This window comes from Danio rerio, chromosome 22 (assembly GCF_049306965.1).
Source record: "Danio rerio strain Tuebingen ecotype United States chromosome 22, GRCz12tu, whole genome shotgun sequence".
In the NCBI taxonomy this organism is placed as follows: Eukaryota; Metazoa; Chordata; class Actinopteri; order Cypriniformes; family Danionidae; genus Danio; species Danio rerio.
Genome location: NC_133197.1, coordinates 23,461,492 through 23,488,272, shown reverse-complemented (window position 1 = coordinate 23,488,272; position 26,781 = coordinate 23,461,492). Strand labels below are relative to the sequence as shown.

The following is a 26,781-nucleotide window of genomic DNA, read 5'->3' as shown; positions in this document are numbered from 1 at the left end:
ACTTGTGAATTGAGCTCAAAATGAATGTTCCTGTAAAACTCCTGGGCTTCGTTGTTTGGTTGTTGTGCTTAAAATGTGGCCAGTGTAAAGGCAAGTATAACTTTAAGTCCACTTGATTAGAACTCAATTGATTTGCATGTAAATATTATATTGTATGGATATTCCTAAACATTTTGTGTGCGCATGCATACGACAGTTAAACTTTGTGTAAAGAGTAGTGTTTATATGTGCTCTTCAGATTGTCTTCGAGATGACATTACATATGAAAATGTAGAACCAGTTTCAGAAGCGTCATATGCTGATGGAAAAACAGTGAAGGTGACCTGCGAGACAGGGTATACTGGCATGTACAGATTAAAGTGTGAAAACGGAAAATGGAGTGAAAACATTGCGCGACCATGTGCAAGTAAGACAAAAAATCAATGTGATCAAATAATTTTTGCAGGGTTATTAAACAAATGGCATTATGCTGAGTAAAACTCATTTGATTTTAATAGAGAAAAAGTGCAGTCATCCAGGGGATGCAGCAAACGCTGATTTTAAACTTTTAGATGGGACGGAGTTTGTATTTGGAACAACGGTGGTGTATACTTGCAAGAAAGGGTAAACTTGTTTCATGCTTTTTTTATTCAATTGTATGACACACCGTCATACTCGGTTTAAAATTTCTTGAACCTGTAAAGAGTTTAAAACATGTTGACAGATATGAAATGACAAGCAGAATCAATCAGCGTACCTGCCGATCTCAAGGATGGGATAATGCCATCCCTGAGTGTGAAGGTATGCTTTTTTTTCACTATTTCCTTTTGTTTTCTCATAAACGACTTAAGAGTATTTACAGATTAGTTTTGTTGAGCGATTGATTTCTATTTTATTTTCTTGTCTAGCGGTGAAATGTCCAGCCATTCGCACGGACAGAGAGGTGATTGCATCGGGCAACACAGAGGAAGGGAATTATGGCGAAGTTATTCATTTTGAGTGTGCATCTTCTGAGAAAAAGATAGACGGAAGCAGAGACATTCACTGCACAGAGAAGGGCGACTGGAGTGCCCCGGTTCCAAACTGCATAGGTTCGTTCAATTGTGCTTTATTTGATTTGTTTTTTTTTTTCTGAAATCACAAGTTTTTTTGCGATTTAACAACTTTAAATATGTTGTTCCTTATCTTTTATTTTTATTTTTTTTAACTCAGAGATAACATGCACAGCACCTGACTTACTAAATGGAGAATTTATTGATTTGATGCCAGTATATCAGAAAGATGCCACATTAAAATATAGATGCAACCAAGGGTACAAGATTAGAGATGCATTTCCCAGATGTGCCTCACATGGCTGGACTCTGAACCCTGAATGTGATGGTAATTCACCGCTGTTATGATAAGTGAAGTTGAAATAACATGGAATCTGAATCATTGGTTTTAATTTATTGAAAACTAAATATTTGTTTGTCTGACTTTTACCTTTATGGCTGAGCTTTAATGCAGTCAGCACACCAATATTTGAATTAGTTGACTAAATGTAACAATATTATTTCATTTTTGAACATTTGTGACAATTTTAGATATCAATTTAGCAAATGTAAAAGTTCTTAAAACATTTAAAACGTGTTTGTAATACTTATTTAGTGACAACAAACTGTATTTATTAAACAGTGATTAATTTACTTTTTTACATTTCTATATAACTGGTTTAAATGGTATGCCTTCTACAGTTGTAACTTGTGAGCTTACATCAAACTATGAGGTGAAAAAGGTCGTCCCAGAAGGAAAAACTATTTTCAAAGCTGGAGAAAGAGTGACAATTACCTGCACTGAAAAAACCTGGTTTAGATCAAAAGAAACCAGCAGAACATTTACATGTCAAGATGATGGGCAGTGGGACTCTAATCCTGTTTGTGAAGGTAAGATTAGAAAGAGAGAGAAAAAAAAAACACTTCTAGATTTGGTTATTTACTGCATGTTATTTAAAGATCTCAAATCTTATTTCAGTGATTACATGTGAACCTCCATCACGTGACCAGCATGTGTCCACCTCCTTTTGGAGGACCTGGAAACTGGACGAATCAAAATATTACGAGTGTGTTTGGGGGTATTATAAAAAGGCAGAAGAGGCCACATGCACACGAGATGGATTAACACCAAAACCCCTGTGTGTTGGTATGTCCTGCTGTTAAACCTCACAATTTGTGCAAATGAGTCCTCAAATTTGACTTACTATGATTTGTTTTACAGAAATCGTCTGTGCATCTCCTGATCTGCCAAATGCAAAAATCACAAGAGGTCAGGAATCAAAGTACAAACTCAATGCAGCAATAGAATATAAATGTCACCCTGGATTTGAACCACAGGGCACTGTACAAATCACCTGTATATCCTCGGGTCAATGGTCAGGCATACAGAAATGCACTGGTATGTTGTGGTGTTTTAAAATTTTGTTTTCTCATTTCCCGAAAAGAATTCAAATTATTATGATGAATATTTGATTTACAGGAATGTGTGGAAGACCTGATATCCGAAATGCAAAAATTGAAGGAGCTCTAAGACAAAGTTACAGTACTGCATCAACATTGCAATATAAATGTAATCCGGGATTTGAACCTGAAGAAACTGTTGAAATAACTTGTAATCCCCAGGCTCAATGGACAGGTTTACAGCAGTGCACTGGTTTGTAAGATTACTGCCATTAATTCCACTCATTTTTTTATTTTTATTATTCAGTCTAATAATTGTATATTGCTCATATAAAACAAAATATGTAAAGCGTCTTGAAACTGTTTCCTTGCAGAAAAGCAAGATTGTGATAGTCTACATGTGAAAAATGGGTTTAGTCAACCCTTGAACAAGAAAGAAGTCCTTTACTCCTGCAACGAGGGTTACAAACCATTGACTGGGGAATGGTGGAGCTCAGTCACGTGCAGCAAAGGCTCTGATGCTCCTCTGTGCATCCGTGAGTTTGATTATTCTCAGTGTCAAGTGTGAAACAGTTGATAATGTACTCAAAGGTGTTTTCTGTCATCTGTCTTTACAGGGGAGGAAGAATGTGGTGATTTGCCCAGTGTTCAGAATGGAAAACTAAAACTTAAAGATCAAAAAACTGCTGAAGTTGATTGTGATCCAGGATTCATATCAGATCCACCTTCCATAAAGTGCATCAGAGGTACATGGGAAACACCAACCTGTAATGGTGAGCTTCACAAACCAACAGCTTCATAAACAAATTCATAAAATTACCTTGTATAAAGTCTTACTGATTTTTATTTATTTATTTATTTTATTTATTTATTTTTTTAGCGGGTGTGAGGTGTAGCACTCCTCCAAAAGTTGTTAACGCACTTATAACCTCCAAGCCAAAATTATTTTATATAGATAAATCTATTGTAACATATGCATGTCGAAGTCCGTTCACAATGAAAGGGCAAAGTACAGTTTCCTGCCTCAATGGAAAATGGGAGGAAACACCAATATGTGAAGGTGAGATTTATAAGAATATTAAATACAAATATTGTTTTGTATTGTATTATTGAAATCAACTTTAAATAATTGAAATAATTTACTCCACTCAAGCATCATTGCAAATTTTCTTTATACAGGCATTATAAAATGTATTGGGTGAATTTTGTGTTTACATTTTGTCGTTAAATCAAACAAGAGTTTTCTTAAGCCTCTCAAACTCTTATGACAAGTCTGTGAGGTGAAGTGATGGTTGACATTGACAGTGCTCTGGAAAATCAAATCTATGGAATAACATTTACCTCAGTGTATTTAGAGTTTATGAATTCACATACTTTACTTCTCTAGGGGGTGACCAGTGTGACGCTCCACCAAAAGTTGAAAATGCAGACATAACATCCAAACATGAAGACTTTTATGTAGATGGATCTAGCGTAACATATGCATGTCGAACCCCATTCTCAATGAAAGGGGAAAGTACAGTTTTCTGCCGCTTTGGAATTTGGGAAGAACCACCAACATGTGAAGGTGAGATTTTGATCAGTGATGATAAACAGAAAACATTGTGATAATAATTGCAAAATCTATTTTATTGAAGACCATCAAAAATTTGAGTTGCCACTTTTTGTCCACCTGCTATATAGTTTCAGCTGTCATATGCATTGTATAAAAAGTATAAAGATATAAGGCAAGGCTGGTTTATTTATAAAGCACATTTCATACACAAAGTGCTTTACACAAACAGGAATAAAAGAGACAAGTATAAGAAAATAAAAACAAAGAATAAATGATTAAAAAACAGAAACAAACATATTCAAATGTGTTAAGTAGGTTTTAAAAGAATGAAAAAGAAAAGAAAGAGATAATAGTGTCTTCTGTGCCAATCTGTCGGACGAAGCACAGTGCTCATTCAGTAAAAGCACAGCTAAACAGATGTGTTTAAAGTCTTGATTTGCACCTCCCTAATGTTGGACTACATCTGATCTGTCTCTCTACTGCTGCAAAGAGAGTGTGGGCGTTAAGTTGCTATTTATAAGGTTTGGAAAAAAATTGCCTAGCAATGTTTTGTTCCACATTAAAAGCATGAAGGCTGTTATTATAGATGTTATAAATCTGATTTCATCATCTGTACTGCTGTTGACTTTCTCCAAGGTGCTTTTTGTCTCCCAGTCCTCTTTCTGACTTTAACAGGAGCAATGTCATCTATGACATTCTTAACTTTAGAGCTTATCAAACCAAGGAGAAAATCAACAGAGTCTGCAGATATGCTTGGTGCCAGCGATATGGCCTTCATTTAATAGACACCACTTTTGAATTATTTGCTATACAACTTGAAGAGGCCTTTAATTTTCTGTCACATAATAAAACACTAATCTGCGTAGAGAAAACTACAGGCATGCTCAGTTCTCGCTTTTTCTGTAAACATTTGATAAGGCTAGTGTTATCTAAGCGGGCACACGACACATAACTGAGAGTTGTTTCATTCAACAGCTGAAGATGGGGCTTTGTTTGGGTCCTGGTAGTGTGACAAGAGCCGGGGGGCTCTTGCAGGTGAGCACAGAGGTGGATGTGAAGCTCGCCACTTTTTGGTTGCAGCAAATTAGTGTAAAAGTTACACCAGTCCTCCATCTTTTTTTTTTAATTTAGGAGAGGCGAGCAGGGTAGCAAGGAGAGCGTGTCTGATGACAGAGGCTGTGGCAGTCTTGTGCATCTTCAAAGTTTTCTCAAGTTCTTTGTTTACATCAGAAATTGTTGCATGAGAGAAGTAATATGTCATTGTAGCAATGCTCCTAAAATTTCTGATTATTGAATCTTCAAAAATCAGTGTCCTTATCTCAGCTGTGAGCGATGCAGAATGCTGCTGTCTGAGCTCAACCAGCATAGCATCTCAAGCAGCATATGATCTGAGATCTGACCCCGCGAGAACCTTTTGGTTTCCTATCCTTGTTTATGCCATCGGTTTTCAAGTAGCTAGAGTAGATTTACGGGGCTCACCGGCTGTATGCTGTGGGGGTTGACGATGAAGTGGTCTTGTGTGATCCGGGAGTTTCCCTTCATATGGGAACTTCTACGTGTGTCTGTATAAACAGACTTTGGGAGTGCTTCAGATGGCCAATCATTTCTGAAGATATAAAAACGGCCCAATGAAATGCCAATTGAATTGGCGGAGCTTAGCTCCACAGCTGAAACTGATGAGCCAATTAGGGCTATATCAGTCAGCGAAGTGAGTTAGCTTGTCAGAATTGTTGCTTCAGACCCCATTTGAGACTGAAGAACCCTTCTGCTGAGCTGACTTCTAACGTTGAAGAAAGCATTTCCTTCATGTGGGAGAAGACGTTTTAGCGGCGGTTGAGCTGGGTTTCCCGTCCCCTTGGCGCAGGCCCGGCGCTACGGGGGGGCAAAGGGGGGCATTGCCCCCTCAGAAAGATTTTGTGCCCCCCCCAGTTTTTATAAAGGATTGTTCACTCAAACTGAAAAGTCATTAATTATTAACACCCCTGTCGTTCCAACCTTAAGAACACACATTTAAATATTTTAAAATATATGACATATCAATTGAATTATGAAAATGGTGAGATTAAAACTAGTCCTATAGTTCAGAGATCCGGTCCCCGCATCAGGTCAGGTGCGCCCGTAAATAGCCTTTAAAACGCGCACACGGCGATGGAGGCGCACTCAACTCACAAGGGAGAAAAGTGGGTGACATGATAGGAGCAGCTTAATTCATTACATGCTTTGGTTAACTAATTATTTAAACACAACTCTCTTGAGCTCTAAAAGGAAAAAACACATAAGAAACTTGCTGTTAAATTAATTTTAGCAGAGACGCAACTGCCAGTCATTTTTTAGTTCGGGAAGATGTAGCCTATAAAAATGTTTTAATAAAAACAAATAGCCTAGTTTACTGCACAGTCCCACAGTAGGCTACACTATAAATAATATTTTTATTTATTTATTAATATTATTATTAATATTATTACAATTAAACTAAAATTGACAACGCAGAACTCTCTGAATGTTTGCTTTCATTTTGCTAAAAAGCACAATTTTACAGTTGTGTAGAGAAATATCCCATTATGCAGCAGCTGTCAAGGTATAACACATAATAAATGCCTTTTGTGTTTATTAAGTCAAGTTTGCAGTGTTATGAATGGAATATAGTGCTTAAGTGGATTTATCGCGGATCAACCGAGAAACCTCTCACGTGCTGCAGGTAAGCAGAATGATAATCTTTTAAAAATGTCATTTATGCTATACTACTTTTTGCTCATGCAAAATTAAACAACATAAATTGTAGATCTATTTTAAGAGCTAAAATACAACATATTGAGTTTGTTTTGACTTGTAGCCCTAAAATGAAAATAACCTGAAAACAAGCTATTAAAAAAAGGCTTAATAAATAAAATAATTAATAAATAAAATGACGGGTAGGCCTAGTAACCTAATGGTTTATGATGGTTTACAATATCACGAAAAAAACACACTTATGATAGCCTAAGATAAATCTTTGTTTTTACATTTAAAATGATGAAAAAAAAGTTATATAGCATGTTGAGTTGTGTGTTATCCGTGCCAAAATTTAACCAATTTTAACGGTAATAACATGTGAATTTTGGTATCTTTTTTGGGGGTTTTTTTTTGGCTACACTAATGCATTAAAATGAAACTAAGTAATTGTTTTAAATGACATTAGATTGTAACATTTAGCTTTTCCCTAACACTGATGTTGGTTGGATAATATAGGCTACGTGAAGCGGGATGACTCGGTTAAGCTGATTTCACTATAGTTATTTACCGGTTAAATTAATAGTCTGATCGTGGGTCAGCTTGCATGCGTGGGCATAATTTGACGTCTTTACCTAAAACTTTAAAACATTCATAGGCCTGTTATTTAAAATAAAACGGATATAAGGAGAATAACATATGATTTAAAGCACTCGTTTGGCACTGAAGCTATGATCCGTCTGCATTAATAAGCGGTAAGCATTACCATCGTTAATAAAATTCGTAATAGCGAAACTGCATATTATTATTACTATTAAAACGTAGCCTATATTACTGCCTTAGGTCAGTAACTTAGGCAGTAATGCAAGGTAATAATAAATGTGAATAAATAGCCTAAATGAAAGAAACAAGAGACCAAAATCAGTCACCAGGTCTAGTGCCCCCCTATGGATTTAAAGTGCCCCCTCAGTTTTGACTTCCTGGTGCCGGGCCTGCCTTGGCGTTTTGCTTGTGATCTGAAAGAGCAGTTTTCTACAAAGAGTAGAATTGCCAAACAAAGAGAGTACATGGTCGTGCAGCAATTCTTTTTAAAGATGTCGTTTCAACCGTGCGTTTCTGGATGCGGTGGTTTCCTCGATCCGGATGACAGGCACGAGTATTGTGTCAAATAATTGGGGGTCCAACATGTTCTTGCCCGCATTGCGATGTCTTGACTGTTGCGCAAATGAGGTCGCGGCGAGCTCTTTTATAAGGGCAAGTCACCCCTGCTGCTCCCCCCCAAGCAATTAGCACTTGGGCAGGCCTAAGGGGTTACAGTGGGGGATAATCCGTCGCCTTCGAGCCTGCGGCCCCCTCGCTCTTCGCCAGTGCGTTCTGTTTCTGCTTCGAGTGGGAGCGCTGGTCCATCCTCCGGGCTGGTCATGGCTTGTCCCCCTTAACCGCGGCTGGACCGCTTAGACGGGTGCTACGTGGGGGTGAAGAAAAAGGCGTCGTCCCCTTCTTTCCGGAGGTACACAGAGAGCTTATGCAGGCATGGAGGGCACCTTTTTCTGCCCGGTAATCGTGCTCTCCCGCTCTCACCTCCCTCTATGATGGAGCGGCCAGGGGATATAAGGCGGTTCCCCAGGTGGAGCGTGCTAGCCGCTCTACTCTTGGAGATTCGCTCAAACTCCCTTCCAGGGCATGCAGGTTATCAGAGTTTCTCATGGCCAGAGCCTTCACTGCTGCAGGCCAGGCGCCCCTGCGCTGCCCGCTCCACCAGCCAATCGGCAACGCCGAGCCTCCCGCGGGACTGTGACGCCACCGCTCCAGGGCGCCGTTCCCAAGTTCGCCCTCCCAAGTTCACGGGTATCCCTTTCACGAGGGTAATCCCCGAGAGTGCCCCTGTCTTGCGAGAGGAGATTGCTGTCCTCTTGGCGAAGTATGCAATCAAGCAGGTACCTCCAGCCGAGATGACGTCCGGGATTCCGGCCCGTATTTCATCGTGCCCAAAAAAAGCTGGGGGGTTAAGGCCAATCCTAAATCTGCGCAGACTGAACTGTCATTTAAACAAAATGACTTTAGAATGCATCCGCATACTCAACTATCGTGACGATTAGCTCATTCTAGACTCGTTCCGCGATCAGCTGATTATGCACAGAGACAAAGTGCTTTGGCACCTCGACCAGTTGGGGTTTCAGGTCAACCGAGAGAAGAGCAAACTTTGCCCCGTGCAGAGGATCTCTTATCTCGGGCTGGAGCTGGATTTGGTCGCTATGGTTGCTCGCCTCTCTGAGGAGCGCGCCAGGCTTATGCTCTCCTGTGTAAACAAGCTCCACAGGAAGAAATTTTCAGAGGCTCCTGGGGCATATGGCATCCGCAGCCGCGGTCACGCCGCTCGGTTTGCTTCACATGAGACCACTTTGGCGTTGGCTTTGCGATCGAGTCCCCAGACGGGCACACGCTCGGGAAGCATGATCTAATTGTCCGATTCCTCAGAGGCGCGTGGCAGTTAAATCCGTCCCGCCCCCCTCTCATGCCCTCTTGGGCTCTCTCTCTATTCCTACAAAGACATCTGCAGAGAGATCCATTCGAGCCACTCGAGTCAGTATCTCTTAAAATTCTGTCATTAAAGACACCTCTGCTGATCGCATTGGCGTCATGCAAGAGAGTTGGGGATCTGGAGGCATTTTTGGTCAGCGAATCGTGCCTTGAATTCGGGCCCGGTTACTCTCACGTTGTCCTGAGACCCCGGCCTGGCTATTTGCCCAAGGTTCCTACCACCCCATTTAGAGATCAGGTAGTGAACCTGCAAGTGCTGCCTTCGGAGGAGGCAGGCTACACCCACTCGCTGCTTTGTCCCATTCGCGCTTTGCGCCTTTACGTGGAACAAATGCAAAATGTACGATCATGTGAACAGCTCTTCATCTGGTACGGTGGTCGGCAGAAGGGAAGTGCCGTATCAAAAAAGAGGTTGGTTAGTTGATGCCATCGCCCTCGCTTATCAATGCCAGGGCGAGCCAGGCCCTCCTAACGTGAGAGCGCACTCTACAAGAGGTGTTGCTTCCTCATCACGCGTCGCCTCTCTTACAGATATCTGCAGAGCTGCGGGTTGGGCGACACCTAACACATTCGTGAGGTTTTATAATCTTGGAGTGGAGCCCGTTTCCTCCCGGTTATTGGGTACCCCAATCAATCGGGGGGGAATTAAGCTGCGCCATGCTCCCTAACCCTGAAAAGCGTGCGCTTTATCCTACTCTGCTAGTAAATTTCCTTTCTCAGAGGAACCCTAGAGAGTTCCTCCGAGGCCCCCATCATCGACTCAGCGGAGGAGTCGAATGCATGGCTCAGTGTGCAGTGGGTACGCCCATTTGGTCTACACGCATATTGAGGATCGGTGCCAGCTATGTGCATCCCCATTTGGTGATGCCATATGCATTATTACCACGGTGTGTTCCCCCTTATCAGGCGGTCCCGTGTCTTCCCTAAACCGCTAACCAGCTTATCATATGTAGCACTCCCCCTCATTAGGGCTATTCTATATGCCTCCTTACCATCAGGTCTCCCTTTCTGGGTAGCAGGTGGTTTCCGCTGCGTCCTCCCCCTGCAGGGACTGACGTTTTCCCAATGTACTGTCATATTTCCAAAAATCCCTAGTCTATATTAGCTAGGTAAAAGCACACTTATGACCCCCGAATAACATTAAACATTTATTCCCATGTAATGGTAATATGTTGGGCCTAGGGGACGTTGGAAGGTTGCGTTCTTGGTTATGTCAGTGCGCTCACGCTTTGGCTTGGCAAACTAAACATCAGGAGCGTGACGGGCTTTCCATACAGACTGCCAAAGTCTGTTTATACAGACACACGTAGAAGTTCCCATATGAAGGGGAACTTCCAGGTTATGTACGTAACCCACGTTCCCCGAATAGAAAACGGAGACGTGTGTCTCAACTGCCACAGCACCAGCTGGTCACAGAGTCTCCAGCTGGGAGCTGAGCGATCGGCTCTTCAGCAGGCAAAATTCTATCGAGCTAACTCACACAGCCGACTGATATAGCCCTGATTGGCTCATCAGTTTCAGCTGTGGAGCTAAGCTCCTCCAATTCAATTGGCATTTCATTGGCCCTTTTTATATCTTCAGAAATGATTGGTCGTCTAAAGCACTCCCAAAGTCTGTTTATACAGACACACGTCTCCGTTCCCTATTCGGGGAACGTGGTTTACGTACATAACCTGGACGTTCTACAACAAGTAGCTTTGTTTCAAGAACTGCAATCTTTTGTAGACGTCTGTGGCATTTTGTGCAGCAGTGAGATTTTGGGTCAATCTATATCTATCGGTGGCTTTTCCACAGCCTTCTGTGTTTTTCCCTTTCAGGAATGTAAGCTGGTGGTAGCGGGAGGTTGTTCAGTTGAAAATTCCACTCTTGTTAGTAAAGATATATTCCAGAAAGTTTGTAGATTTGATATTGATCTTCAAGCTGTGTCATTTGGGCACTGTGCTGATAGGCTGAAGTTAAAATTAGTAAATAAAATATTAAAAGCAACAGTGCAATAAGCAAAGCGGTAGGCAAAGACGTCCGAACAGTAGCAAAGCAGGAAGTGAAGCATGATACAGATACAAAAGGGGGTTGAATTATTTGTCAAAACATGTGATGTTAAACCTCAATGAAATTGCAAAAAAAAAATAAGACATGCTATCAACATACATAAAGGATGATCGCAAAACACTACTAAATATGATGCGACCACTGGGTCGCTGGTTTGATCCTCGGCTCAGTTGGCATTTCTGTGTGGAGTTTGCATGTTCTCCCTGCGTTCGCGTGGGTTTCCTCCGGGTCCTCCTGTTTCCCCCACAGTCCAAAGACATGCGGTACAGGTGAATTGGGTAGGCTGAATTGTCCGTAGTGTATGAGTGTGTGTGTGTGTGTGTGTGTGTGTGTGTGTGTGTGTGTGTGTGGATGTTTCCCAGAGATGGGTTGCGGCTGGAAGGGCATCCGCTGTGTAAAAACTTGCTGGATAAGTTGGCGGTTCATTCCGCTGTGGCGACCCCGGATTAATAAAGTTTGGCCATATTATCATAGTCATTCTAAAATGCATTAACACCATTTATACATTTCCACATTTTGTATTTACTTCTCCCATTAGCAAAGTGTCCCAGGCCATTTGAGAATTTCATGGAGCTGGAAAAAGATAAAGATGAGTACGACAATAAAGAAACTCTGAAATACAAATGCTTGAAGCCATACAATAAAATTCCAGGAGGAGAGTGGATCTGTGAAAATGGAAAATGGACTGGAGACTTTGTCTGCACAAGTGAGTCACTTTAAATTTGATGAAAATAAACCATAAGATTTATAGTTGGTCACATCTGACTAGCTCTGCTGCAAATGTCAGCTGGGAATGATTGTGAATACTGTAAAAACATGTTTTATGAATATCATTAACAGCATACTAAATGGTCACAATGCTGAAGTGATGACTATTAAAAATACATAAAATGGATTCAAATGTGTCTGATGTGGTAATTTGTTTAGGTGACATCTGCCCACCACCTCCTTATATTGAAAATGGAAGTTATAATAGTAGGAATCCAGATGATAATATCCCTACTGAGGTATCCTATAAATGCAATTCTTACTATGTGTTAAGTGGGAGAAAGGAATATTACAGGTGTGAAAACGGGAGATGGGAAACCCCTCCGAAATGTCTGAGTGAGTCATTCTTCTCCAGATGATTCTCTTGGATCACTCTAATCATGAAGTGAATTTTGAACTTAATATTTCATCAGTTTTTATTTGTCTCTGTCACAGAGCCTTGTGTATTTTCACAAGATATTCTTGAAGCACACAACATGAAACTCGATCAGCGAACAACCTTCTTAATGCATAATCATTATGATTACTATGATTGCAAGGATGGATGGACTACCGCTAATAGAGGATACCACTATATGAAAGTGACATGTCTCGACGGGAAGTCGGACATTAAATCATGTGAGTAGATGTGTTTATGTATAATCAGACATACAGGAATTAGCTTTACTCATTTAATATTAAGTCTTATTTAATACAAAGTTCATACACATTTTTACTACTAAAATTCCATGACTTTTCCATGATTTTTCCAATTTTCTTTCAAGTAAATTTTCATGACCTAATGTTTCATGCAATGTTTACAAATGCATGGTAAAAGAAAAACAATGCATGTCCAAATTAACTACAGCATATCGTATAACACTTAGCAATCTATTTAGTTTCATTTATATTATATCTATGGGAAATTGATTGAGATAATGCTTACACTGCACTAATAATGTGAGAGTATGTAATTGGCCAAGGACAGAATAGAAGACAACTAACGTTCGAGGTTACAGAAGTAACCCCCTTTGTTCCCCGAGGAGGAGAACGGAAATGCTATAAGTGGATTTGATTTTTGGAAATGACTTCACCTTAACAACGCCTCCGATGAGAGGATAGTCAAGTAAGCGTGAACGTTCCTACATTATGAGAGGCGCGGTCCTCCAACGTGGTTCCTGGCCCTTACTTAACCCACTTCAACAAAAGTTTTACAGATTTAGATTTTGGGAAGTCGCAAGCATCTAGATAATTTTAGGAATAACGACAGTACATTGGGAAGCGTGCAGTCCCGATAGGGAGGACGCTGCGGAGGCCATCAGCTACCCAGTGGGGAGGTATGATGGCAAGAACATATGGACTAGCCCTAAGAAGGGGAGAACGCAAAATAAAAGGTGGTTAGCGGAGAGGGAAAACACGGGTCCGCCCGAGAGGGAGGACTGAACCGTGGCAGAATAAGCATATGGGATTGCCTAGTGGGTATTACGCATAGCGGGCACCTATACCCAGAACGCGGGCTGACCGGTGGGCATGCCAACGTAACAGGCCAACATCTGACTCCTCCGCTGAGTAAGATGCTGGGGACCTCGGAGGAACTCTGTAGGGTTCACCGAACGGGGAATGGAACTGACAAAGCTGAAGAAGCGCACGTACCTCCGTGTTAGGGAGAATGGCGCAGCAAGCGTGTTTCAACACCCCAACCAAATTGTTTCCGCAATAACCAAGGGTTACCTAATAACCTTTAGGAAACCGGCTTCATTCGCAGATTGCAGCTCTGCAAATGTCTGTCAAAGAGGCGCCGCGTGCTAACGCCCAAGAGGATGCAATGCTCCGTGTTGAGTGCGCTCTCACCCCTGGGGGACACGGCTCACCCTGGCTCAGAAGAGCGAGGGAGATGGCGTCCACTCTACAGGGGGCCAACCTCCGTTTAGATACGGCACTTCCCTTCTGCCGACCACCGTAACAGACAAAGAGCTGGTCAGAGGATCTAAAGCTCTGAGTGCGGTCCACATAGGCTCGCAAAGCGCGAACAGGACGCAGTTATGAAAGGGCTGGGTCTGCCTCCTCCGCGGGCAGCGCTTGCAGGCTCACTACCTAATCCTTAAACGGCGTGGTAAGAGCCTTGGGCACATAGCCAGGCCAGGGTCTCAGGACAACGTGAGAGTAGGCTGGCCCGAATTTTAGGCACGAGTCACTGACCGAAAATGCCTCCAGTTCCCCGACCCTCTTAACCGATGCCAACGCGACCACCAGAGCTGTCTTCAAGGACAGAAATCTCAAGGATACTGGATCAAGTGGCTTGATGGGCTTCTCACGTAGGCTTGTAGCACTACCGCGAGGTCCCAAGAGGGCGTGAGAGGGGGCAGGGTGGAACGTATGCCTCTCACCTCTGAGGTACTGGATGATGAGGTTATGCCTCCCCACGGTGCCGCCATCTACGCATCAAGATGAGCAGAAATAGCTGCCACGTATACCTTCAGTGTGGAGGGCGACAGCCTTCGCTTCAACCTGTCCTGAAGGAAAGAAAGCACAACACTGATCTGGCAAGATCGGGGGTCATCTCGGTGAGAAGCGCACCACTCAGTGAATAGACTCCACTTCAGGGCCTTTAGCCTGTGTGACGGTATTAACCACCGCCATCGGTAGGTTACCGAAGTCTTCCTGGCGTCTTTGGACCACACGTGGAGGTTCCACAGATCTGGGCGAGGGTACCCGATGGTACCCTGTCCATAAGAGAGTAGGTGCTCTCTCAAAGGGACCCTCCAGGGGGGGCCGTCGCGAGAAGGGAGAGTTCAAAAATTCAAGTCTGATTGGGCCAGAGAGGTGCAACTAACAAGACCTGCTCCTTGTCCTCCCTGGGTTTGCACAGTAACTGCGCGGCAGGCTCACTGGGGAAAACGCAAGTGAACAGACTCGGGGTGGAGTCACCATTCTCCCGGGGCAAGGAGCTGCCGTGAGAGCCAGTTGGCCGCACGGTTGGGCTCGCCCGGCATGTGAACAGCACGCAGCGACTTCAGCCACATGTGACTCCGGAGGAGCAGACGGCGAGCGAGCTGAGACATGTGGCAGAAGCGCACATCCCCTATACACTTGATATACGCTCCTGTCGCCGTTCTGTCCGTCCTGACCAGCACGTGTTGCCCCCTCAGCACCGGTAAAAAGCAGCACAAAGTGAGAAACACTGTCAACAGCTCTAGGCAGTTGGTAGGCCAATGCAGCTGGGTCCCCTTCTGCAGGTCCGCAGAAGCATGCCCGCAACACATGCCAACCCCCCCACCCCCCCCAACTCGTACTGGAAGCATCTGTCGAAACGACAACATGCCTGGACGCCTAACCCAGGGGCACTCTGGCCCGTAGAAAAGAGGAGTCCCTCCAGGGGGTGGGGGCGCGGTGAAACAGCGGAGTGGAGTCACTCGGTGTGTGCCCGCGTGCCATGCGGGTCTGGGGACCCGATCGTGAAGCCAATGCCGTTGTGGTCTCATATGGAGCAATCCGACTGGCGAGATCCCGGCCACGGATGCCATATGCCCCAGGAGCCTGTGAAAAGATTTCAGGGGGTGTTGCAAAGGGCTCTTTATTCACCCTACTTAAGAACTGTGGACTGTTGCTGGCCCCTTGTGGAAAGACTGAGTATGTTTAGAATGTTCCAGAAAGTTTACCATACGTGTGTCAGTCGGTAATAGTCTGCAGAGCATGGAGCACATGAGAAACGTCCTCCTTTTCTAGCGGTGTTATTTAATTGTGTGCGTGCATCTAAATGTAAGTTGCTTCGTTCTTTAATCATATTTATCATGTTGTTTCAGGGACCACATTTCTCTGTCGAAGTCTCTTAGACAGTCCAGCACTGGCTTGACGTGCTCTCGAGAGAGAGGCACGCCTTTATGGTGATCGAGTCCAGCTCCAACCTGAGAATGGAGGGGCTCTGCACGAGGGCGAGCCAGCTCTCTTCTCGGTTGATCTGAAACCCTAACAGGTGGAGGTGCCAGAGCCCTTAGTCTCTGAGCATAGTCAATTTTCCCCGAGAGTGGGCTAAAATCAGCCAATGTCGGGAGAATTGAACATGCGGACGCCCGTGGGCCGAGGGGCGCGCGGGCGTCCTCCGCGAGCTTGGTGAAACCCCACGGAGACAGATAGCCTGAAGGGGAGGAACTTTTACTGTCATGCTCGATCTTCAAACGCAGACCGCAGAAACTGCCGGTGGCATGGAAGTATGGAGACATGCAGATACGCGTCCTTCAGATCTATTGCTGCAAATCAATCCCGAGGACGAACGCATCGGTTGATGCGCTTCTGCGTAAGCATTTCGAAGCGCAGCCTGTGACGGCAGCGGTTCAAAATGCGCAGATCTAAGACTGGCCAAAACTTATCGCTCTTTTTGGGCATGATGAAGTACGGGCTTTAAACCCGCTCTCCATCTCGGCTGGAGGGGCCGGCTCGATTGCATCCTTCGCCTAGAACACATCAGAGAAGAAATACACGCCTGTGAACTTGGGAAGCCATTACGCGAACTGTATCGCATAGTTGAGTCTGATCGTACGGATGAGCCATTGCGATGGGCTGGCCCGCGCTAACCAGGCAGGCAGAGCCCTCGCAAGTGAACCCGCCTGCACGATCGCTGACATACCCGCGGTGAGGCAGCGTGGAGTGGGTGGGCTCGCCCAGGGAGCGCAGGGGTCCCGCGGAAAAGCGAGAGGGAGAGAAAGGAGACCGTTCTCTCACACTCTGTGAGCCATTGGCGAAATGCTCAGTGCAAAAGTGGAAAGCATAGCGTACAAAACTGGCAGTGTTCAGGCTGTCACATCCGAGGAAAGGGGAAAAAGTTCTTTGAAGATTTGATGGTGTCTTTTTTTTTTTTTTACGTCGTTAAATGAAGAGCCCCACCCTCCATTGGAGAAAGAGCAAATTCCCTCCTCTCCGGATGGCCCGTCTCGGGGATGCTTCGCGGTCCGTTTACCAGACTTAGCGGCACCCTGGGGCGGGGGGGCGCTGACTGCCTGCGAGATGCTCGGCGCAGCCGCTCGGCCGGAGGCACAGGCGGGGCGGCGGAGCAAAAAGCTACAGACGAGCACCCTCGGCGAAAAGCAGTGGATGTGGATGGCTCGGTGGGACAGAGCGGTCTTACGATCCCGCTAATAGATTATAACACATCGCCTCCGACTGCTCCATCACTGGCGTGAACTCCTGGGCGAGTTCACTGATGGTGTCGCCGAACAGGCCAGCCTGTGATATGGATGAGTTAAAAAAAACGAACTTTGTCAACATCACACACATCACCAGGTTTAGCCTGAGGGGGCGTTCCTGGCCACTAAAGTGGTAATCGTCCTTCCCAGGGTGCGAAGCTCATGCCCAGTCCTGGGTCGGAGCCATCCTTGCCGCAGCTGGGCCAGCGCCTGCGCTTGGTAGCGCTGGTAGGTGGCCATAGCATGCAAAGCGAGGGTAGAGACTGTGCGCATCCAGGAAGAAAGGATTTTACACCCCTCTAGTCGGTCCGGCCGTGGGGCTGGGGATAAACCATCACCATCATCTTTTGCAAGAGCGAGCCGCGATCTTAACTGCGCAGCAGACATGACATCAAAGAGACGGCATGCAATGCCCGCGAGCACAGAATTAACATGCTGGACCCCCAGACATGAAACGCAGTGCTCGTGCCCATCGTCCGGGTATAGGAACCACCGCATCCAGAAATGCACGGTCGGAGCAACGTCTTGAAAAAGACGCGCTGCAAAACCGTGTTGCTCTTTTAGAAAAACTTTTTCCCTATATACAAACCGCTCTTGGAGGACCAGACCCAAAGAACGCCAGGCAAGGGAGAAAACCCAGCTTGACTGTCTGCCACTGCGTATACGCGCTATGGACCAGGAGAAGCTGCTTCTCGATCTCTCTCTGTAGACACAGGTAGGAGAACACTCAAAGACTCTCTCAGAAGCTATTGACAGGCTCTGAAGAGAAAAGGATAGCGAATGCTTGCTCCACCTGTGCTTATATGCGGAGATAATTGGCAATGAAGCACACCTGCGCAAGCTTACACTGCCAATTCAATGGCATTCATTGGCCCGTTCCATACTCTTTCAGACAAGCGGCTTCTGAACCGAATCCTCCCATACGTGGATTTTCCTAAAATCAAATCCACTTATAGCATTTCCGTTCCCCACCCGAAGGGGAACCAATATTCAAGTATACAGATATTTGTTTTCCATGACTTTTGTTGGTTTTTTTATTTTTCCAAAACTTTTCCAGACCTGGAAAATACCATGTCAAAATTCCATGAATTTTACTGGTTTTTAATGACCATATTAAACATGTTAATAGGTCTTTTTTTATTCAGGTTTGAATTAATGCAGGGTCAGTTATTGACAGCATACAGATATTCTTTAAATCATCCTTGTCAGTTAAACATACATACTTAAATATTTATTTAAACATCAGTTCACTAAAGAATGCAACATTTCCCTTATCCAATTTTCATCCAGGATGTCAATGTATTTATTTATTTAGTCAATTTTTTTTATTTATTTATTTATTTATTTATTTTTTTTGAGGAACAAGAGTAAGCTTTTTGATTAAATCATTCCAGTATTTTTCCACTATATAGTGAATTTCACTAGGGACCTATGGGCTGAAGTTCCAAACTGAGTTTTATTGGAGCTTCAAAGGGATCTAAGCAGTCACTTTGACTCGCTGTATATTAGTCCTTACATTTGATCAAATATTTCTGTTAAATGAACTTTCACTTATTCTTTTCACAATCTTGCCATTATTTAATTTACACTAAAACCTTTTCTTTGCGCAAAGGTGTTTGCATTTTGAGTGTTTTTTGCATTAAGGTAAATCAATTTGTTCAACTAAATACTAGTGATTTCAGTATATCATTTAAATCAATCATCTAAATATTGATGATTGTTCATATAAACAACAATGGATTCTGGGATATTTTGGTAATTGACATGCCTAGATGTCATTCTTAATCAATTTAATGTGCCCTTGCTAAATAAAACATTACTGTGATCAAAATTACTGTTAAAATACACTTGTTTAAAGGGGTGGTCCACATTGTAGTTTTAAGGCTTGGTTGTGTTTATAAGATGCAAAGCAATGTTTACTCATGTTTCACTTGAAGGAAATCGCGCTATTTTTTCATGTAGCTCACTTTGATTATACACAGCTACTCAGCTAACATGAAAACGACTGTCAAATTTCCTAGTTCCTCTGAAAGGCCCGCCCTTAAGAGACTCTGATTGGTCATCGTTATAATGTGCTGCGATTAAGTTATTTTCTGTAATATATCGTGACAGAAGAATAAAGCAGAAGATGTGGGATACTACCTGTTTGAGCCTGGATTTATTTTTCTGCTGCTAGCACTTTATTTTTTAACTCAACGCGTAACATGACGGCTTTCACGTGTATCCGGAATATGCAGGTGTAAGTAATATGAATCATCCACATATCTTTTGCGACTTCATTATCTGAGATGTGTAACGCATGTAAAAGCTGCCTGAAGACAATCAGTGCAGCCAGTTGCGTGCGCGCACACACATAAGAGACACGAACGTGCTGGTGGAGTGTGTGTGTTTACAGCAGTTTGACAGATAAATATGAGTTTGTAGCTAAATCGTTTGCCCGCAAAGCAGCATTACCCATTGTTTACATCGTTGCTACAGCATACAGTTACACTGTACAAACTGATCAATTTTAACTAATAAAAAACACTTACTGGTTGTACCTGAAAGCTTCTGCTTTGAGGAGATTTCAGCCGAATTCAGCACTGAACTGGGAGAGATTCTGGAGCTGTTTTGTCAAATCATGCTTCCTGTGTATTTTATAATTCTCTGGAACATAATTAATATTGAACTGTAAGCACTTCTGTGTTTGTGTCGTGTCCTATGGAAGCCTAAATACAGAAACAGACGAAGCTCTGTGGAATAGCACCGTTTCAACGCATTTTTAGCTTCATCTCTGCTATAACATTATAGCGCCTCTGGCCACAGGCCTTACCTGCTCAGTTTGGATGCAGAGTAACGAACTTTTGTGATCTCACAGGGGGCAGAAGTATTTTTTGTAGTCCCCAAAATTCGTTAATTGTAGGCTTTGCTAAGCTAACTATGTAAAACCCAAGGTCTCCCTTTGCACTGAACTTTTTACAATCAGAGATGTTGTTTATGTTCACACAGCTACATTAAACATCAACTAAAGTTTAAAATATGATATCATAGTGGACCACCCCTTTAAAATACATTTTTAGACTTTTAGACTAGACATTTTTAGAAGCATGACATTGGTCACCAGATTAGTTTAAAATGAGCCAAGCAACATTTTAAATGCCACAAATAATTCAGTATTTTTTTTCTAACAAATGCTTAGTTACCAGCTGCTTGTGCTCAGGTTTTACTGATATTATTGAAATGTGTGATTTTGCATTTCTTCAGGTCAGAAAGACACAAACTGAGAAAGTCCTGGAGTAAAACACTGAGGTAAGACACTATAAAACATTTAGATGACATTGAGAATGGCATTTAAATCACAATAGTATATTTTCTTTTAAAATGTGAATTTTGGTAACGCTTTCTTTTACAACCCTTAGAGTACTGTGTAAGTACAGTGATATAACGGTGTACTTTTCTGTTCGTATAGTATTGTATAAGTATAAAGAAAGTTTAAATGTAGGTGCAGGCATTATAGACTTTGAAGTGAAGAGTCTTTGCTGTTCAGTATATACTTAAATTATGTGTTACTTAGTAAATTGTAAGTAAATTTTACATTTGGGTGAACTACCCCTAAGGTTAGTTTTTCATTAAGTACATGTCTTAACCCATCATTAGTCCTTAATAAAGTAAATAGATTACATAATCGTATGGATGATGGTATACTGTTATAGACCTTTTTCACATTTCCTGGTTTGTCAGCAGCGAGCACAGTAAATAGAAATGTACAACACATTTTTTTACAAACCTCTTTGCTCAAATAAAATAAAACTTCACGATGGTGTTATCTCGACATTTAGAAAAAAAAATAGTGTGTAAGTAAGTGCGAGTGGTTTGCTGGCTGAAATCGTTATTTGCATTGTAAAAATGGTCTTTATTGACAGTGCTATAGCACAAAAATAGTTCTATATATTCACAATAACGAAACAAATATGTATATAAAATAATCATTAAATCATCAATAATCATTAAAAGGTCATTGAAATGTAAAGGTCATATGATCAACTGGAAGCTCGCAGCATCTTGTTTCTCATAGGCATTCTGTGCTCTCGTGGTTCGAGTTCATTCTTCCAAGGTAACCTGCAAGACATACCGGTCACCACATGAATGCAAATCTGTGCACCGACACAGCCATGGCCTTAGCTTTATTTCCTGCCCCTCACCTGAGAGACAAGAAAAAGATAATTTTTAGCATTTTTAAGTGGCAATAAACATGATGTTAAAGACATAATCTAATAACACATTTATTGAAAACAGGCAATTTCACATGAATAAACTTTGTCTGAAATATTTAATCTTTGCCCCGGTTTTACTGACGAAACTTAAACTTAGTCTAAAACGCATTTTACTGAAATGAAATTTCACTGAAGTGTCTTTCACTGGCATATATTGCACACTGATCTTTTTTTTACTGAGACATGTTTAAGAGTTTTTTTCCTAATTGATGGAATCATAGTTTAATCTCTGAAACTTGCATCTCAAAAATCTCGACACAAATTAGAAAATAAGTCAAGGTAAGGAATAGGGGATAATAGATACTTGCTTATTTTTTTTCTTTAATTTTTGCATTTTATGTTAATTGCTTTTTTTTTGTTTTTAAAAAAAAAAGTGTATATATTATTACTCATGCATATATATGTATATATATATATATATGTGTGTGTGTATATACATATAATATATATATATATATATATATATATATATATATATATATATATATATATATTAAGGGTGGATCCGAACCCGAATACGGTATTCGGAAAGGCACGAATATCGTGTTTTTACGAATACTTATTTCAAACAAATACTTGAAAAATTATTTGTATTCGGGAGCAAGAAAAGCATTATATCAAAAAGCAGCGTTTCCTCCTGAGACCACAGTACGTGAGTAAGAGAGAGAGCGAGAGAGAGAGAGAGAGAGAGAGAGAGAGAGAGAGAGAGACGCTCAGTCGGAGGGCGGGGCGGAGGTAAAAGGTCTCTCTCTGGCACAAGCTTCTCCACAGCAGCAGACAGAGAAGGCTCGGCTGAGCGAAAAAAATACTTCTCTGCATCACTATTTTTGTTAAATAGATTTTTGTACCTTAATTGGGTTCCAGATGCAGTTTATAAACTTGTAGCCGAGTTTGTTCGGGATTTTCCATTACGCTGCATTTTTGAAGTTTGCAATCGGGTGCTCTCTGTTTACGCAACGTTAGCTCTGTTAGCGCGGTAATTTAGACAATAGACTGTTGACAGAGTAACGTTAACATTCGTTTATAAAGGTTAAAACGATGCTTTTGCAGTTGTGTCGAATAGTATGCACTTATGGGGGTGTTATGGTACGTCTAAATAACTCTTTTGCAGACAGCAAGATATATGCTATAGGCTAGTTAACCTTAGCATAGCTTCCCGTCACTTTTTATTAACTTGAAACTCCTCAAATACATTTGGGCACCATGAAAAAGAGTGAGAGTGCTGCTGAGCCATTTCTTGGTCCTCCACCAGTAAAAAAATAAAACTTCATGTTCTTTGTGGAAGCATCTTACAGTCAGTGCTGCTGCAGATAAAACAAAGTGACACTGTATAATGTGTGCAAAAGTGAAATCAGCAGAGGCACAGATATTAAACATCTGTTAACATCTTCTATGCATAATCATTAATTTTCTTTTCGGCTTAGTCCCTTTATCAATCTGGGGTTGCCACGGTGGAATGAACCACCAATTTATCCAGCATATGTTTTACGCAGTGGCTGCCCTTCCAGCTGCTATCCAGCACTGGGAAACATCCATACACTCTCTTTCACACACATACAATAGGGACAATTTAGCTTACCCAATTCACCTGTATTGCATGCGTTTAGACTGTGGGGGAAACCGGAGCACCCGGAGGAAACCCACGCCAACATGGGGAGAACCCAGTCGAGGCTCGAACAAGCAACCTTCTTGCTGTGAGGCGACAGTGCTACTCACTGTGCCACCGCGCAACCTTCTATGTAATGTATTATCACATGCACTAAAAGCATCCTCTCCTGATACTGTCTATGAACCCCCCAAAAGCATCAATCCCCTCAATCAGCACAGCTATGTTCTGCTAAATCCTCCACAAGCACCAAACCATCAACACAGCCACATTCTGCCCCAGCAAGTCAGTTTCAAACATAAAAAAGTAAAAAAAAAAAAAAAACTTTGTGTCTGTTTTGTGGCTGGCAGATGACAATAGCAGGGCTGTATCTTTTAGTATTATATAGAATACTTTTGTTCTGCCAGATCTCCCAGGCAGAGTTTTATTTAGATTTATTTAGCTAATTTTAGTTTTTGGAATTCTGTGCATTGGAAAGAAGTTCTTTCAGAAGAAGAACAGTTTTTTGAAGTATTATTTGTTTTTATTCTGTCTATTCAGTGTCCTTCAACAAGAACGGTGGTGGTGGGGTTCATAATATTCACAATGGTATTTTATTAGTTGTTGGTTTAACCATGGATGAGATAATGGCTTCTATGTTATTTTCTTTTCAATGACATTTCTTGTCACATGTTCAAAAACAACAACCAATATTGCATGTCTATAATTTATATAATGGGTATAATTAAACAATACTTTCACTATAACGTAAATTAGAAGTGTTAAAGAAAAAATATATATTTTTGCGCAATTTTGAATTTTACTCGAATACAAATACAAATACTTTTCCCCCCTCAACAAATACAAATACCGGCATCCCTAATATATATATATATATATATATATATATATATATATATATATATATATATATATATATATATATATATATATATATATTTATATTTATATATATATATATATATATATATATATATATATATATATATATATATATATATATATATATATATATATATATCAATGTTTTATTTATTGGCATTGATTGTTTTAAAGTTCAAATAGCAATAACATGCCTGTGTTTTATTTTCTGCAATAAATATGGCTGTCAAGCCAGGATTTGGACGGTTTATTGTGGGTATGTTGTTTACATGATGAAATATGTTACAAGTTAAACAAAAATTATAATAAAGAATTATATTTTGAATTTAAATAGTTGTTGTCTTGTGTTTACATTAATTTTACATTTGAATAGCCAAAATTACAAGTTTCAGTCTTTTTAATGAGATTAATCGTGATCAATTTTCAAAAAAGCGTGATAAATCAGTTAATTTTTTTAATCGATTGACACCACTAATATATATATATATATATATATATATATATATATATATATATATATATATATATATATATATATACACACACACATACACACACACACACACTGAAACCCCTAATAAGTTGACTGAACTAAATTAATTGAATTAGTAGTAAGTTTGGTGAACTGAACAGTTTAAGTAAAGTCTACAAAACCGGCAAGTTAAATAAACATAATATGCAAGTTTTGGGAGACTCCATTTCTCAATTAAATTGAGGCACTGAGTTTAGTCAATTAATTTAGTTCAGTTAACTTATTGGGGTTTTTAGAGCAAAATTATGCAGTCCTACTAGTATGCGACACTGACAACAAAGGTGCGGATCCACATGCAGGTTTATTAGGATGGTCAGGCAAGCAATAGTCAACACAGGGGCAAACAGATGTATAAGGGCAATCCAGAGTCGTAGTCAAAATAACAGGCAGATGGTCAAAAGGCAGGCGGCAGACAGGAATACACAGATAAACAAGGCAAGGATCAAACACGGCAAAACAAGACAAAGTTAAACATACTGTAGTGTCACTAAAACAGGAGACAAGGCTCAGATACAGTGTTTGTGTTTGTGCTCCTTATGTAGTGCACTATTCAGTCCTTGAGCAGCTTCAGCTGTGGGAGTGTAATCAGTCATGATCTGGAACCAGTCTGGAAACAGTGTGTGTGTGTGTGTGTGTGTGTGTGTGTGTGTGTGTGTGTGTGTGTGTGTGTGCGTGTGTGTGTGTGTGTGTGTGTGTGCGTATGTGTGTGTGTTGTATGACTGGGTGTTGTAGTCCATAACATGGCGGATTTTTAGATCCTATGAATGTAAGAGTGTGTACCAGCGATCTCAGGTAGTAGATTGCTGGTGTTCATGACAATATTTAAACTTTTTTCCCTCTGCGCTTTAATTATTAACAAGGGGGAACAAATACTCCATTTACCCTTTAACCACAGGGAACAAGGAGGGAAGAAGAATATTTGAACAGTAATAACAGAGAAAGCGTAAAGAAGCAGTTTTAATTAATTGAAGACCAAATTACTACATTTTTCTATAAAACATGAGCTAAACATTCACTGAAATGTAATCTCACCCACCCCCCCTCTCTCTCTTCAAATGGCAGTAAAGATGCTAGCCTGTTTTAATCCACATTGAACCCTGACGTTAGACCTATATCACGCAAATTTATTCGTTGATAGTTATGTTTAGACATTGACGGCTGTGGTGAGATCGACGAGTAAACATTCAAAAGGTAAGTAGTGTATGGAAATATATTTTATATTGAATTGCAGATTTAAAATACACACAGTATACAATAAGGGTTTATATTTTCACAGGTTGTAAACCTTTTATTCATTAAACACCCCATATAAAGCCCAAGCACTAAGGGTGCTATTATTAATGTACTTACGCAGGTGTTTCCAGGTTGATTTAGGTTGTCACCATTCTTGCATAATGTTTTATATGTATACAATACTTAAAGAAAAGTACATCATATATTCAATGTACTTACATGGTACTTTGCATGTTGAATATTTTATTGTTACCCCCTTATTACCCAAACATTATGGTTTGCTCCTTTGCAATTTATAGAAAAATACACCATAAATTCAAAATACTTATGCAATATTTTGCGTGTTGCATATCTGGTTGTTACCCCCTTATTACCCAAACATTACAGCTTGTTCCCTTATACCTATACATATGTTCTTACACTATACTTACAGAAAAGTCAACCATTATTTCACTGTGCTTACACAGTACTTTACAGGTTGTAAAAGAAAGCATTACCCGAATGTTAAATAGGATAAAAATCCTGTAATATTCATTATTAGTAAAGCAATCTTTGTAACTATGTTACTCTGTATTTATTAGTGCTCTGTATGAAGATCTGATGAGTCCTCAGATGAATGAAGATGGACAAACATCTCTCTCTCTCTCTCTCTCTCTCTCCATCTCTATCTATCTATCTATCTATCTATCTATCTATCTATCTATCTATCTATCTATCTATCTATCTATCTATCTATCTATCTATCTATCTCTTGCTTGATACTTCAATCTGCTGCATCAGTTAAAGTAATATGACATTGCATTAACAATGCTTGAGAATAAAGCTTATATTCAACCATTACAGTAAGTGTGGTCTCTTTTTACATTTAACTCCATTTCCTCATTTTATTTACACATTGGAGTGTTAGTAAATGAAAAGTGTGTGGTGAATAATAAAAAATAATTGCTTTCTAAACAAAATCACAAGATTGGTTGTAATTATTTTTGACAACCACATTATTTTAACTTTAAATAATGTAATAATTATAACTTTAAAAAAAATATGGCCTTGTTTTATGGCCTTGGAGATTAAAAGCCTGAAAAA

General features: G+C 41.1%; 1 protein-coding gene across 3 annotated transcripts; it reads left to right on the top strand.

Annotated features, from left to right (window-relative positions):
* On the top strand, nt 1–26,536 carry cfh (complement factor H). 3 transcript variants are annotated; one of them, NM_001199190.1, is given in 19 exon segments: nt 21–90; nt 239–406; nt 498–603; nt 704–780; nt 888–1,070; nt 1,192–1,359; nt 1,713–1,901; nt 1,990–2,157; nt 2,233–2,409; nt 2,491–2,664; nt 2,786–2,947; nt 3,029–3,184; nt 3,292–3,471; nt 3,799–3,978; nt 11,804–11,971; nt 12,193–12,369; nt 12,469–12,651; nt 20,436–20,480; nt 26,280–26,485. In NM_001199190.1, coding segments are annotated over 18 exon segments (2,706 nt in total). In that variant the 3' UTR covers nt 20,456–20,480; nt 26,280–26,485.
* The last annotated feature ends 245 nt before the right edge of the window (nt 26,537–26,781 follow it).